Source organism: Mus caroli, unplaced genomic scaffold (assembly GCF_978045245.1).
Source record: "Mus caroli unplaced genomic scaffold, Mus_caroli_1 scaffold_12, whole genome shotgun sequence".
Classification (NCBI taxonomy): domain Eukaryota; kingdom Metazoa; phylum Chordata; class Mammalia; order Rodentia; family Muridae; genus Mus; species Mus caroli.
This window is the reverse complement of record NW_028227267.1, coordinates 95,611,366-95,627,660: the sequence shown is the minus strand read 5'-3', so window position 1 is coordinate 95,627,660 and position 16,295 is coordinate 95,611,366. Positions and strand designations below refer to the sequence as shown.

At 42.1% G+C, this 16,295-nt stretch overlaps 1 protein-coding gene across 1 annotated transcript; it reads left to right on the top strand.

The window, feature by feature from the left end:
* The first annotated feature begins 46 nt into the window (after positions 1 to 46).
* Mzt1 (mitotic spindle organizing protein 1) lies at positions 47 to 12,123 on the top strand. Its single transcript, XM_021182230.3, has 3 exons — positions 47 to 193; positions 5,601 to 5,746; positions 10,156 to 12,123. The coding sequence occupies exons 1-3, from the start codon at positions 112 to 114 to the stop codon at positions 10,174 to 10,176; spliced, it is 249 nt and encodes an 82-aa protein (XP_021037889.1). The 5' UTR covers positions 47 to 111; the 3' UTR covers positions 10,177 to 12,123.
* The last annotated feature ends 4,172 nt before the right edge of the window (positions 12,124 to 16,295 follow it).

The window sequence follows — 16,295 nt, the reverse complement described above, 5'->3', positions numbered from 1 at the left end:
GGCCTGGGCGGTGCGAGCGCAGCCGCGCGGTGTGTGGGCGGGGCCGAGCGGCGGCGGGCGCTCCAGTTCCGGGTCAGGCCTTCTCGCTCCAGGCGGGAGCTTCTCCTCTCCATGGCGAGCGGTAGCGGCGCGGGCGCGGGAGCGGGTGCGGCGGCCTCGGCCAACCTGAACGCGGTGAGGGAGACCATGGACGGTGAGTGCGCGTCGTTCTCGTCTAACCGGGCCTGCGCTTCCCGGCGCCGAGTTCCCCGGGTGGAGGCGTCGTGGAGGACCCCACGGTCCCCGCGTCGGCCTCGGCGGTACCCTGCCAGGGGACGGGGAAGGGGACCCGCCGCGACCTCGAAGCTGGCGGCCCCAGAGCTCCGGCTTTCCGCTGCGGCGGAGTTTGGCGCGCGGGGGCCGTTCCAGGCCTCGCGACCGCTGCCTGCGCGCCCAGCCTGGGGACAGGCGACCCGCCCGGTGTCTGGCGCGTGCTCCTGTAGCTGGAGAAGCCTACGACTGGAGACCCGGCGCGAAAGGGGTCGTGGACCTTTTTGTCCACGCGGTGAGCTCAGTTCCGGGGCCCAGGCGTTTCAGTAACGGGTTATTTGTTTCCAGTGATTGAGCACCTCTCCCCGTCACCATCTCTCACTCCTTAGATCGGGCGACACGGGTGACCGCGGTTGTGGGTGTGTCCGCGCCCGCTGCCTGATAGGTAGAGCGCACCCGCAGGTACAGAAATAAATCTGAGTTCCCTTTTCTCTGCTATGGTTCTGCAGCTTTGTCCCTCTCGGACCCAACGCTTAGAAAGTAACTATTATTCGTAAACAATAAAATAAAGTTGTAGCTCCGAGGGGGTATTGTTGGGTATTTAAAATAAGACAGCCAGGTAAAGTGTGTATCAAGTGATCGGTTTTATTTGCTTTTTCTTTTGCGTTAGCAAGCATCTTTCTTTGTCTTAATTTTACACGTTTCCATCTACGTGTGGTGCTACAAGTCTGTTTTGGCAGTGGCTTTGATGGTTTCCAGAGGTTACCCCCTCAGCATCTTTCTCAAAAGATAACCTTATGTAATTGTCGCCGTCCCGCCCTGTGTTTTCTTCTCTAAACGCCCACTTTCTTATCTTGCTCCTTCTGATAGAATCTTTGAATGTCCTGCTCTGATCACTGCTTTCATTTTTAAAGAGTAAAACTGCTAGAAGCTTTGCATTGGTTTTCCCCACCTCATAGGTGTTTGGCACATTGTTCTTTTTCTGTCTCCAGCCTGTCTTTTTTTTTTTTTTCTTTTTTTCATCTTAGATGTTCCACGGTTTATTGTTTTGTAAAATAAATGTATGTACACAAGGGTACCGTTGTGGGTTTCAGGTTGTGTTGTTCTGAGATAAGACTCTTCGCCCTGTGTAGCCTAGAGTGACCTCAACTTCCCGAGCCTTCTCTTTTTGCCTCTGGAGCGGCCATGGGGTGGGGTGCTGGGTGCACCAGTGTGTGTTGTGAGTAGTATCTGAAGAGAACGGGTTAAGTTGGTGGGCCTGCTGTGAGGGAGGGCTCAGGCTTGCATCCCAACCTTTTATGAGAGAACTTGTTGTAAAGTAAAAAGTACACAGTATAAAAACATTGACGAAGTTTGTTTGCTTTTTTAACGAAGTAAGAGTATGTGTGAGGTTTTAGCGCATTTAAGTCACTGTTCAAGAACCAACATGACATTTTCAGTTTGGATCTTCCTTTGATAGCAGTTTTTCTTGAAGCTCAAATGTTTTTCTCCTTTTCATTCTGCTCATTTCAGATTCCTAACCGTGACTTTAAGCTTTTCCTGTCAGTGGTTGCTAGGTTAGTGGGACTCACCTGTAAAGTTTTCTTTTCAATTTCGAGGGCAAGCAGGTATGTAACTTTGCACATGCTGTGGGAGGAATATGATTTTTCCCAGCCATATACTCACAAACAAGACGAGGAAGTCTCTATCGGTGAAAAAGAGGTTTTCCCTATACGACAGGAGCAGAAGGGAACCACAGTGGGGTTTTGAGGACTTTGAGGAAGCACGTTGCTCTGCAGAAATGCACCATCTGCCATCACAGGGATGGAGAAGCACCCGCTGTGTGGGGAGCCAAGATGCTTCTATTAACCTTTGTCCTGAGAACTTGGGGTCCGATTGAGAGGTGTCAAGGAGCTTGGGACCAGGAAGAGCTTCCCATCTTCATCCAAATGTCACAAAGTACAAAAGGAGAAAAGAGAAAGGCGTTGGCAGGATACCTGGTAGGCCCATGCCAAAGTGTCCCCCTGAGAAATCACACCATGCAACAGATCTGGTATAAAGGGGGGTTGTTTGGGGGACGGGAGAGGAGTGAGGGCCTGGAGAAGGGGTAGTGGACATATAAGTAGGCGCACAGATGGGAGTAGAGCCATGAGGACAGAGAAGCCAGAGCAGAGGACAGGAATGGAGAAGGAGATGGAAAGAGAGAAAGACAGAGTAAGAGAGACTGAAAACAGAGAGAGTGACTGGAGTGGAGCACAGTGCACAGAGCCTGAGTTAGTTAGCACAGTCACCAGCCAGAGACCCAGATGGGAGGGGCACAAAACACCCACAGTAGTAGAGTCATACAACACCATGCTCCCTCTCACAGGGCTGGAGGACAATGCCATTTTACCAGCCACGGTGGAAACCACAATTTGTGAAGCAATGGGTACAGTCTGTGGAAGGTTCTTACCTTAGTAGCAGCATCACTTATTGGCTAAGGTGCTTTGATTCTGCCCAACTCATTTGAAGAGCTAGACCTGAAAGAATCCGTTACCATGTAACTATATTTATTATAAGCTCAATAATACAGAAAAATAAAACATGTCTGTACTGGCTGGTTTTATGTGTCAACTTGACACAGGCTGGGGTTATCACAGAGAAAGGAGCTTCAGTTGGGGAAGTGCCTCCATGAGATCCAACTATGGGGTATTTTCTCAGTTAGTGATCAAGGGGAAAAGGGCCCTTGTGGGTGGGACCATCTCTGGGCTGGTAGTCTTGGGTTCTATAAGAGAGCAGGCTGAGCAAGCCAGGGGAAGCAAGCCATTAAGTAACATCCCTCCATGGCCTCTGCATCAGCTCCTGCTTTCTGACCTGCTTGAGTTCCAGTCCTGACTTCCTTGGTGATGAACAGCAGTGTGGAAGTATAAGCTGAATAAACCCTTTCCTCCCCAACTGCTTCTTGTTCATGATGTTTGTGCAGGAATAGAAACCCTGACTCAGACAATGTCCTTCCAAGTAAAATTTACAATATTTGGCTTATAATCACTAGGTATATAAAACAGGAAAATATGAGTTATGATGAGAAAAATGCAAACCATTAATGGAAAAAAAGCCACAGGCGATACTGTATTCCATATTAAAAACTTTTAATACTGACATGGAAAATATATTTTTAAGTCTCACGTTGAACTTTGAGACATGAGAAGTAGGAAAAGTTGGATGCTCACATGAATACTACAGTTTTCAGTACTTAGGGTTAAATTGGTGAACAACTAAATATTGTTAACGTGTCTGTTTTCCCAAAATAATCCACAGTTCCCTGCAACTGAAGCAGGAATCCCAGAACATTTGTTTTGGAAATTCATGAAAATGTCTGACTTGACCCAGAGAATAAAAAGGCTTATATACATGAAAGTGACAGAAGAATATTTAACCCACTCTGTGCAGTATAAAATTAGTCATTAATGATACAGGTATGATACAATGTGCTCTACAGATCTCTGAGAACATTCATGTAGTAAAGGTAGCAATTGCAGTTAGTGATAAAAGGGCATATCATCCAGTAAGTAATATTGTGGTAACTGGCTTATTGCTGGGAAAGGGGTCTTTTCTTCTACCTACACTACAGGAATTGAATATTTAAATGTTTATGGAAGTCAGAAATCAACTTGTCCAAGTGCTGGACAAGAATAATGATACATTCAATCTGCATGGGAAATAATGTCCTAAGCGTAATGCAAGGAAGACGTATGCAGCAGACGTTGTGTTATCAGTTGGCATGAATTCATGAATTGTAAGCACACTGTTGGGAACAGCCATCCGTTAACAGAGTTACCGTGACTGCTGTGTGTATGTCCTGTAAGGAAAGGGATTCCTGGAAGAGTGCTTGGGTAGAGAGGTTCTGCTCTTGCTTTTCATGTCAAAGACAGATATTCTAGTGAATTACCAAGAAATGCAGTGCTGGAGAAAATGAAGGCGGGGTCACATGCGGTGCTCGTACATACCTATAGGCAAAACACTCATGTACATAAAATAAAGTGAAGTTAAATTATACAAGCTTTTATTAATAAAGCCAACAGATGCAGTTATGATGTCAAATTATTCGGAAAGGTTCTAAAGCCTTTTGTGCCTATGTTGCTGAGGCTTTCTCATAGCATGTATATACACAGATGTACCACAGTTCCCGCAGCAGTGGCAAGAGCAGCTGAAAGCAGGGCATTCCCATGAAAAGGTGTGCTAGGCAGCTGTGTTTTAAGATTGAGGCACAAGGCTGGCAAGATGGTTCATTAGATAAAGGTGCCATGCCAGCAAGCCCGACAACCTAGATTAGTTCCCAGGACCTACGTGGTGCAAGGAGTGAACTGTAAGTGGTTCTCAGACCTCTGCTTGTGCACTGTGGCCTAGGGAAACCCCCGCCACACACACACACACACACACACACACACACACACACACATGCATCACTCAGTCAGTAAACGTTTTTTTGTTTTTTTTTTAAAGAGGCAGAGAAGCACATGCTGGCTTCTGAATTCTAAGGTGCTGGCTCCTTTATAGATGAGTGCCTTACTCAGCCATCATCAGAGAAGCTTCCTCTTGCAGGAACTGAGAGAAACTCCAGAGACCCACAGCCAGACATTGTGCAGAGTTAGAGCCCTTGGAAATCTCAGACCCAAATGCAGTATCTCCATCAAATCCCTCTTAGAGCTCAGGGAGCCCTGCTGAAGAAGACACTGAGAAAACAAGGCCCCTAAATCCAAACGACCACAACAGATCTGAACACTCAGAGATGAAGCAGCAGGCACAGGGCTGCCTGGATCTGCCCCTGGCCTGTGTAGATTCTGGCTTCCAGTTTAGTGGGTTTTGTTGGTTTGTTTTTAAGTGGGATTTCTGAATATCCAATCCAGAGTGGGTCTCTGGCTGCTCGTTCCTTTCCCCGAGCTCTTCTCCTTCTGTTTGTTTCTAAGGCTAATGGAAAGAGGAGGGAGTAGCAGAAGGGGAAACCGGAACCTGGATTTATTATGTGAAAAAATAATCTAGTAAAGGATATTTTTAAACGATGAGTGAAAAGTCTTGAATTTCAAGTTATAGTTATCATGCTAAAGTTTTTTCCACAAATTCTTTAACTTCTCTTTATAACTGTTCATATTATAATTTGGTTACTATATTCTCTCTTGCTTTCTTCCTTCCATACTCCCCATAGGCGTGTACCCTCCTTGCTGTCCTCCAAACTCATGGTCTCTATTTCTTTTCTAGTTGTTATTGCATGCATATGTATATACATAAGTATGCCTAAATAAAACCTGTTCAGTCCTTTAAAAAAAAGAAGTACCACATGCATTTTTATTTTTAGGTGTCTATGCTTTTAAAAATTGTGTCTATATCTTTTTCAGTTCTGCTTGAGATTTCAAGAATTTTGAATACCGGCTTAGATATGGAAACGCTGTCTATTTGTGTACGGCTTTGTGAACAAGGAATCAACCCAGAAGCCTTATCATCTGTTATTAAGGAGCTTCGCAAGGGTACTGAAGCACTAAAGGTTAGATTTGCATGTTAGTTTGTTATAAATAAATGAAAAATTTTTTTAAAGATTTATTTATTTTTATTATATATAAGTACACTACAGCTGTCTTCAGACACTCCAGAAGAGGGTGCCAGATCTCGTTATGGATGGTTGTGAGCCACCATGTGGTTGCTGGGATTTGAACCTCGGACCTTCGGAAGAGCAGTCGGGTGCTCTTACCCACTGAGCCATCTCACCAGCCCTAAATGAAAAATCTTAACTAAACCAGGTTATGCAAACTTCTAATGCTATCAGGTGAAAGTCTCAAGACGAGAAGCTAAATGTTCAGACCGCAGAAATTATTGATAAACCATGATATCATTTCTTAGAAATTTCTCACTATCTTTAGAATTTTTCTGTGTTGACTAGAATTGTGCTTCCTGCCAAATGTTAGGTTCAAGTTCTGATCCCTGGTACCAATTGAGTCTAACCATATTTGAAAATCGTATTTATACATTTGTCACAGATTACAATGAGCTCATACTGAGTTAGGGTGGTTTCTAATCCAGCAATTGGTGTCATAATTAGGTAAGGGAAATTTGAATACAGATAATCAGAAAGAACACCGTGTGAAGACAATAGGAGAGAAGTCTGTATGGTGGTGAGGTATCTCATTAACTGTGACTATTGAAATTGCAAGTGATTACAATTAAACTTGTCCAACAGCAAAATGGCTTCCCTTTTCTTCTGAGAAAATGGTACTATATGAAATATGTAGATAGCTTGGTTTTCACTTTGTTGTTTTTCAAACAACCCAAGGGTTTTTTATTTTCTTCTTTTTAATCTCTGAGTTTTTAAACCTAATACAAAGGGTAGACAAAATATACTTAAAGAGTAAATATTGATTTAAAGGTACCAAAAGGGCTGGGACTGTTGGGGCTGGCCGGCGGCTCTCATGTCTGGGTTCAAGCCTGGGAGGCAGCCTGGAGCTGAAAGAAAAGGAATCTAGGCGGAAGAGAGAGAGAAATGGAGCCAAGACAGTATTCTGATCAAGACTCAAATTTTTTTTTTTTTTTTTTAAGATTTATTTATTTATTATATGTAAGTACACTGCAGCTGTCTTCAGACACTCCAGAAGAGGGCGCCAGATCTCGTTACGGATGGTTGTGAGCCACCATGTGGTTGCTGGGATTTGAACTCTGGACCTTCGGAAGAGCAGTCGGGTGCTCTTACCCACTGAGCCATCTCACCAGCCCAAGACTCAAATTTTTAATGGCAGACACGCTTTATAAAGGAGTGGGGAAGCCCATTCCCGCCAAATCATCCTTGGAGCCCAGCTGCAGGTGACCACATGTAGGATCATATGTAGACTCCCAGCAGGCAGCGGCAGGGGCAGCTGGCAGCTGACAGCCGCAGTGGCAGAACAATAGAGTGGTCCAGGGAGGCAGGCTCCACCCTAGGTGATCTCCTTAGTGGTAAGCAAAGTCCAGGTCTGGCTCAGCCTGCTTCAGGCTTGTACGGGGAGGTTACATGGGACAATGGCTCAGTGAAGTCTTTGAGATACAAACATGTTTTTGATCTCCAGCGTTCAATAGGAGTCTGGGTTCAGGGATGTGTTTCCTAGAGCTGGGGTGCCGGGGTAGAGATAGGGTTCCTGGGTCCTGCTGGCCAGTTAGTGCAGACCAATCAGTCGACTTAAGACCTGGTAAAGCTAAGGTGGAAGGTGACTGTGGAAGGCACCTGGTGCTGATTGCAGACACTTGTGCACTGCACAGAGAATTACGGAACCACAGTTATCACTACTAGCACTTTAGAGACCTCTCTTCCCTCCATAGTCACTGTTCTCAGCCCCCTGGCTTTCCCCTCCAGCATCCTGAGTTCTAAAGTAGATATTCACCAGTCTCACTGAACTAGAAGTCTGAAATTACTTTAACTTTAGAAAAGTTTATGCTTCGTTTAAATACAATCTTCTTTTTCCACTGTTTTTCCCCTTTTCTGTTACATCTGTCGTGTTCATTTATGTTGAATGCCACTGTAATGTGTTTCTTTCATGCAAATAGATTTCCTTCCACAAATATACAACAATTTACCCTTTCTGTGCTGAGTAGATACTGAGTTGTGCTACTCTGAGCCTTATTTAGCATTATTGTAGTTCATACCTCTTCATGCTTATATATGTGCAGTTGTTCTAGGTATGTACCCAGGCATAAACCGCTGGGCTGTCGGTTGTGTGTTATCAACTTAATGATCATCACAGCACCAAGCTTTCCCAGAGTAGTTGTCTTCATTTATAGCTCACCAGCAGCACACGATTTGCCTCTGCTTCATGTTCGTCAGTGGTCAGCCATCTCTCATTAAGGAGCATGTTTGGGACCTCTTTGTTTAAATTGCACTTCTGAGAACCCTAAGAGTGAATGCAGTTCATGGGGGTTTGCCCAGCCTTTTTAAAAATTCACTTGCTTTCTTTGTCATCTTTTTAAAAACTCAGTTTATAGCTTTCACAGCAGGATGAAAACTGCAAAGTTAGTAGGAAGCAGTGAAATGAATACTTCCTTGTACTAGAGAGACCATAGGCTCAGACTGTGCCGGCATCACTTCCTCCAGTCATACAGTAACAGCAAGGTGCTGCTCAGGAATCTGAAGCTAATGGCAATGTCATCCAGCTACTGACAGTTACAGTTAAGTGGTATACTGGAGTTTTAATTGCACCGTCTTACAAAGAATGTGTGAGCCAGCTTTTTAAATGCTTTCCTTTTTGAGACAGAATTTCAATGGGTATCCAAAGCTGGCCACAATCAGACTGATGGAGATCAGCCTGCCTCTGTCTCCAGAGTGCCACCAGACCTTAGTGAGTGGTTTACTGTTGTGAACAGACACCATGACCAAGGCAACGCTTATAAGAACAACATGTATTTGGGGCTGACTTACGAGGTTCAGGCATGGTACAGGCAGAGCTGAGAGTTCTACGAGATCTAAAGGCTGCTAGTGGAAGACTGACTTCCAGGCAGCTAGGATGAGGGTCTTAAAGCCTATGCCCACAGTGACTTACCTACTCCAACAAGGCCACACCTCCACATAGTGCCACTCCCTTGGCTAAGCATATTCAAACCATGACAACTGGCAGCAATTTTCAAACTGTGTTCTTACTCTTGGGCAGTAAGTCTGGGGGAGGAAAACGCTAATTCAGACTGGTTGTGAGCAGCCAAGTCTGAGGCAAGCAAGGTCAGCTCTGCTGCCTGCAAAGGGAACGGTTAGGCTGCTGCTTTGCAATATTTATCATTTCCCCAATATTTCATTGTATTTCCTTGAACTAGCTAAAAAGAACATTTTAACTAGGAAATAGAAGTACATTAAAAATCCAGCATGTGTTTCTAAGATAAAATTGATCATCTTCATATTGATCTTCATATTGTTATTAAGAAATTATATTAAGTCTTTGTTTTGTTCCTTTTTTTTTTTAAGCAGGACTTCTTCCCCATGGAGTTCAAGGTTAGCTCTAGCTCTTCTGGGCTTAGCTTCCCAAGTGCTGGGCTGACTGGTAGATAGATGTTTATTCTTTCAAGTCCTAGAATACATATCATATTTATTTATTTATTTTGGTGAATCAGACAAACCTGGGAGGTGAGGTCACCCAGTCTGGGAAAGAAAACACATTGCACATTCTCACTCATGCAAATCCTAGTCTGTAATACATACATGTGTAGACAGTTGTAAGGGATACTGCCTACCATTCAGAAAAGAGAGCAAGAAGGGTGATCCTGGGTGAGTCCTGAAAATACAGAGCTCATTGTTTCTCTAGTTTTAACTGTCATGCTGTGTCCGTTCCATCTGTGCGTCTGCATCTGCATAAGAACATACAAATGTAATTGGTAGTGAAGGTAAAGCACGGAATGAAGCTGCATGGCTTACTGTGTCAGCTATATGGAGTTTGGGACTGGGAGTTCAAGTGTGATTTCTCTACTTCTGAGTTCATTACAATAAAATTATTTTTGTTTTTAAGTAAAATACCATAAATACCTTTTAGCAAAAATAAAAAAAGAAATAAAAAGAAGAAAAATTACAAATATCTTCTCTGTTTGCTGCTATTCTTTATTTGTAGCTTAATAGGTCTTTCTCATTATTAATTCTGTCTTTACACTACAGTAAAACAAACTAATGAAGACCTTGGAAAACAAGTTATGTGTTAACTCTTAAAGAAGTAGTACATTTTACATGATCTCTATTATATAAATTACTCCTTTTTGTAATCTGGCAGTAAATTTAAAGTATCTGATAATACAACAAAAATTAAAAATCATTGTATTTTTCCAGGAAAACCAATTGAGTTGTGATGTGGAATAACTAGCTGTTTGTTAAATATGGTATAGTATTGGTAGATTTACCTCCATGGTTGTCTTAACTATGGTTTCTTAAAATAATGGATCTTGCTCTCTTGTTCTGTCTAGGCTGCTGAAAACACAAGCTGACTTCCAGAGAATTCCTGATGAGATATGTCAAGCTTGGCAAGAAAATTTGAAGATTCCATCATAGTCAAGATATAAAATGACAATGCTGCATGCTGCGTAGAAAATGTTTTCTTTTACAAAGAATTATAAAACCATGGCTGAGCGTGTCAGTGGGAAGTGGCTTGAGCGAGAACCAGCACGTGTGTTTACATCACGTCTCGTTGTAATGGCCCCAATTCCAGAGTGTTGCCACACTTATTTATGTATTCCTTATTTATAGCTCTGCTAGCTGTGAGTTTCTAAACAGCATCTAGCCGACATGCACGGCTGCTGGGCCTGGTGGAAGTTAGTGGATCGTATCCGAGGTGATGCGTAGTAGCTATGGCTTGTTGACATTACCAATATAAACCTTAATTTTGAATTGTTTAAGCATAAAAACTGGCTGTGTGTTCCATTGAGCTGCAAGTTAATGGAATTTGAACTGCTGTTTGTGAAGTTTTCTGTTTCACATCTTGTTTTTAAAAATAGGATCCAAAACATCTCAAATCATCTCCTTAACAGAATATTTAGTTTTTTACCCAGTTTTTTGGCAGTTAAAGGTGTAAAGAAGATCATTTTTATATTGTTGAAAACTTAGAACTTTTAGAAACTTGGATTTTTAAAAAGAAATGCCAGGGCTTAACTTAGCATTATTTGAAGTTTGAACCATTAAAATCTAATAAGAACAGCTGAAGTGCATTTCTCTGTAAATTTTATAACCACATAAAGGTCCACAAAATAATGTATGAAGTGAAAACAGCAAACATACACAATTCCTTTTTAATGTTATTGCATAAAAACAATAAGCTTACTAGCGAATCTTGACTGGCTCTAAGTCACTACATAGGTGGTGTATTTCAACAGATTAACTCATGTTTTCTAAAGAAGTAGGATTTCCAGTTGTTCAACAAAAACTAATGAAATATGTACCAGTATTATTTGCAGAAAATGTTTGTCATTTTTACCATTAAAGCTTTTAACTCATCAAAATGGTGGTCAAAGATAAATTCAAAAAAGTTGTGATGGAGTTGGTTCTGTTCCTGTTACAGAATTTCAGTGGAATAGTTTCATGAGCTCGCTATGTATTTCATCTGAATTTTTTGATTCTTAAATTGTTTTTGTTTTGTTTTGTTTGGTTTTTCGAGACAGGGTTTCTCTGTGTAGCCCTGGCTGTCCTGGAATTCACTCTGTAGACCAGGCTGGCCTCAAACTCAGAAATCCACCTGCCTCTGCCTCCCGAGTGCTGGGAGTGTGCCACCACTGCCTGCCTTGATTCTTAAATTTTAGGTTTGATTCCATGCCAACCCTTTTTTATTTCAGAGAAGCGAAGGTGGTTTTAAACCACTTAGTAATGACGTAGCTGTTTCCTCTGCTCTGAGACTCATCTCGTCTGCTGATCAGTAGTCCCTGCTGTCAGAGGCTGAGGCAGAGGAATGGTGACTCGCAGGCCAGCTTACACTGCATAGGCAACAGAGTGAGACCTGATCTCAACAGACAAAATCGTGGCTTGTGGTTGTTTTGACTTTTTACATGTATGGCATCTTTACTAAGTAAATTGAAAGGTCGATAACAGGCATCTCTTCCAAGTTGGGAGACGGTAAGAACTTGTAAGAATCATTTGATTACTGATAGGCATATGTTGTATATTATTTTTAAAATCAGAAAGTACTTTCTCAGATTTCACAGTTTGTATGTATTTCTAGACTACAGAGTTGGTTGGTAGTTTTCTTTATGATTTTGTAGATTAAGTTATGTGTGAAACAAACTAGGAAAATATATTTAGGAAAGATTATGTTTAGAGAGAACTTCCTTATTGTATCACATTTTTAGATGTAAACATATTTTTAATGAGTACATAAGTAATATATAAGAAACCAGTGATACATGTTTGTCACCAGTGACAAAAATAAAATCATTTTGTGTTATTGGCATTGTCCTTTTGTATACTTCTGTGGGTTCAGTTCTATATTTGAAGGTAATCTAAACTGAAGGAATTTACTGTGTATAAAAATGTTAAGATGGCTATAATGGATTGTATAATTATATCTTAACCCTGAGTATGGGTGGAATTCTTTTTTCCTGATAGTGAGAGGAAATGATTATAATAGCATTGATTTGGCTCTAAGACTAAATTGACAATTCAAATAAATGGGTTTTTTTTTTTCTGTATCTTTATGTGGAGAGTCATAAAATTTATTTGCATGTTCAAATATCTGAACATTTCCCAATAACTGAACCAAATATGTTTCAAACATTTAATTAAGAACTCAGTTCCTTGTTTCATTAACTACTTTATGTTGTAGTGAAATATAATGTAAAATGTATGAGTTTTAGTGATTTAAATTGAGCAGCTTCCTGACATGAAGAACCTGCCATTGTTGTGTGACTCTCACCATATTTAGAACTTTGTCATCATCTCAGACTGAAACAGCACGCTAATTAGTGATTCCCCATCCCTTCCCCTAACCAGGCATTTTTTCTGACCATAAACTTAATCCTAGGCGTCTTCTATAAGTTGCATCATATAATATCTGTCCATTGTTGTCTTCATACAACATGATGTCTCTAAGGATCATCCGTGTGACAGTGCATCATTTGTCAAGTCTGAATATCCAATGCAATGAATGTCTGTGCTGTTTTCCTTGTTCACTCATTGGCACGGGGGCTGTTGGGAATGATGCTGTGAACACTGGCGTGAAAGTGTCTGTTCAGATTCTTGCTTTTGAGCACTCTGGGCATATACAACAAAATGGAAGGGCGGACTAGAGAGGATGTTATGACAGCAACATAGGCCTAAGTGCTCAACCTAAGATGATAGATCCCAGAAACATTAGAAAAGGACATGGAGTTTAGTGGAGAGCTGTGTGGGGTCACTAGCATGACTGGGATTCTGAATGTAGGGTACCAAATGGAAATTAAATTGCCTTAAACTGTTTTCATGGAAAGATCTAGCATATGTGTTAAGCTTTATTCTTGCTGACCCTCTGAAGGCCCTCAACTGTGTCTCTTTTTCATTGTAGCGTGTTTATGGCTGTTTGCAGGTATAGTTTAGTGATTGTTAATTCCCATCTGCCTCTGTTTGAAAAAACAATACAAGTGTAGGGATTTTGCTTTATTTTGTTCAATGATGTTGTATTTTGAGAAGTATATAACACACAGTAAGTACTCAGTAAATACACGTCAGGCTGATAGATAAACTGGATAACTGAAACTGCAGCCACCATATGCTTAAAGTTTTTTTAATGTACAGAGAACTTGCTACCTTCAGAGCACAAGCCTTGGTGTTACAGCACATCTGGTTTAGTTAGCCTTCCAGTAACTGCAAGAGGTAGCACCTTCAGCTTGTGATGCGTAACAACTTGCATGAGACAAGGTGTGGCTGAACAGGTATCTAAAATATAGAGAAGCTGGCTGGAGAGCCCATAGACCTCGGTGCTCTCCCTTAATAACCAGCCCTCCCATGGCTGAGGAGTGATGGGAAAGTGAAAGCTGCCCGGGGTCAGGTGCCTGAGTGTATGTGAGGTGTGGGAGGAGATCACCCACATGGGTGCTGACCTCAAAGGCACCTCTAGTGAACCTGCTGGGATGGTCTCCTGATGCGTTTCCACAGCATCTCAGAACATTCCCGCTTCTGCCTTCTGGTTAGGTTGACAAAATAAGGCTTCCCCCCGGGGGGTGCAAGCCTGTATCCTGCCGCTTAGGAGACTGAAGCCAGAGGAAGGCAGGTTTCAGTCTCCCTCAGCAATAGAGCAAGGCTGTGTCTCAAATTTTCAAAAGAAAAGAGGCATCTGGTATTTCCTCGATCAGGCCCCAGGTTTTATACCTGTACTGCTTGACCTCAAAAACATTCACTGTTGAATATATATTACTAGAAGATTTAAAGCATTGATTTAAAAGGGGCAGCTCACAGCCTCAAATGGCAGCCTCTGTGTTAAATGACAGTGTCCATGAGAATGGAGCAGAGCATGGAGGTAACTTGTGAGTGGAGAGGTGGAGATGCAGGTGTTGAATGCAGTTCACATCATTGTGTGTAACCACTGAAAACAATACATCAGACGTACTTTGAAGGTTTATATCAGAAGCCTTCATGGAGGTTTTTTTCTGATAATTATACTATCAGGAAGTAACACTTGAAAACTTTGACCTGTTAAATATTTTACAGGCGTGCTTTTCTACTCTCCTACCAGCAAATGGCCTTCTTTTATTGCCACAGTTATGTCTTACACTTGAATTTGCTGAACATGATTCATTGGGACATCCAAGCAATATAAATATATGAAAACATCTGACTTAATATAAATTCCCAATCGCACTGTTCTAAGATGGAGTCCACTTCATTGTCATACCATTCAGCAAGACACAGCTACCAGATTGCAATAGGATATAATTTCAGATTTCTTTGGTTCTAATCTGCATTTGTTAATCAAAATATCTGATTTATCTCCAGGAAAAACAAGGGCAGTAGTGGTAACTGACTTGCTCCTGAAGAGCCCATAGGACATTTTGAAAGGTAGAGACCCACAGTTGAGAGCCCTTAGCACTCATGAAGAAGCCAGGCTCGTGACTACTCCTATAACCCCATTGTAAGGGACGGAGGTGAGCTGGGACTGGGAGCCTCCTGCCAGCCCAGCCAGCCCTACACTCCCCAGGGGGAGACTACGGCTCATACAATCTGATGTCATCTGGTTCCAAATCCGTGTGTACAGGCAAGGCTACCCAGAGACATGTGCTCACACAGGTACAAAAACATGACCAGTACAGAACCAAGTTGTACCTCAGGGCCTCAGAAGGATGAAAAGAGGATTGCACAGAGGTTAACTTCATTATGAAGTTGTTTTACACTAGAAGTGCCACATTCCCTTACTGCCATCTTTGGTGCCCCATCTATATTTTTGTAAGTCTCAAGGATAGTCTCATTTATGCCGGTCTGCTTTTAGGGTCCCAAAAATTGAATTAAAGGTATTCTTTCCAAGACTGTAGGATGAAGGTACCATTCAGCCTACAGTGTTACAACAATTAATTTGAGATGATAAATCTGTTAAATCCATAGCATGCCACCTCACACATTATAGGAAGTAAACGGGAAAGTCTAGATTTTGTGTGAATGGAACTAGTGTAGCAACTCAGTTTCAGGAGTGGCCTAGTGATTTAGTGGCATAGCCCATGCACATTTTCCCCCATGCAGTCAGACCTGTTTCCTGGAGCTTTATAGGATCTTTTTTACGAAGACACAAAACGTATTTAAATATAAGCATATGCTGTGTTTGTACAGTGAAGACCAAGACACCATACTAATAAAAATGGGAGATTAATATGTAGCTAAATTTTACTGTTGAGGCTCGCATAACTAATTAGAGGAAGGGGCCCGTGGGGATGAGAATGTGTTGAGAGAAAAAAATAAAGATTATGAATAAATTTTAAGTCTTTTTTCCACATAAAAAGAGCCCATTGTTCTCGGTTGCCTCTGATGGACCCAGCGGGAATATCAGTGATCTTTGTTCTTGTTGAACACGGAGAGCCATCATGTAAAAGAGGAGCCAACAGCTGCTAAATGAAAGCTTCCTTGGAAGTCTAGTGATAGGATGTTGTGCGAGAGGAAGGGTGGCCAGGGAGTGCGCTCTATAAAGTTGCATTTAAGCACTTGGGTAAACATCTCTTCTTTCATCTGCTTTACCTAATAGAAATGGGAAGAGTTTTGCCAATCAAGACAAAGTTAAGAAAGCAAGAAGAGGTAGGAAGGGAGGGAGAGACTTTGGCTCATACACAAAAGTGCTTTAGTGAGATTGTTTTGCACTGAACTTCTTGCACTAGGTCCTCAGGACCGCCCCTTAGGAAAAGCTGCTATGGACCTAGCCCGGCAAGGCAACAACCGTTAGCGTGACTTGAGTACATGTGATGATATGATTCGTCACCTGTCACTTTGTTCAGTTTGGTAAGCTTTGAGAATATGTGTGGGAATTTTAGCAGTTAACACAGATACCTGGGTAGCCCAAGGTGGGAGAGTATGTGGCAGATGGTGCTGTCTCATCTGAGATTTCTCAAGTCCTGTCTCGGCCCACTCACTCATAGTGTTTGTGTCAAGCTTTCCTGTTCTACATCTG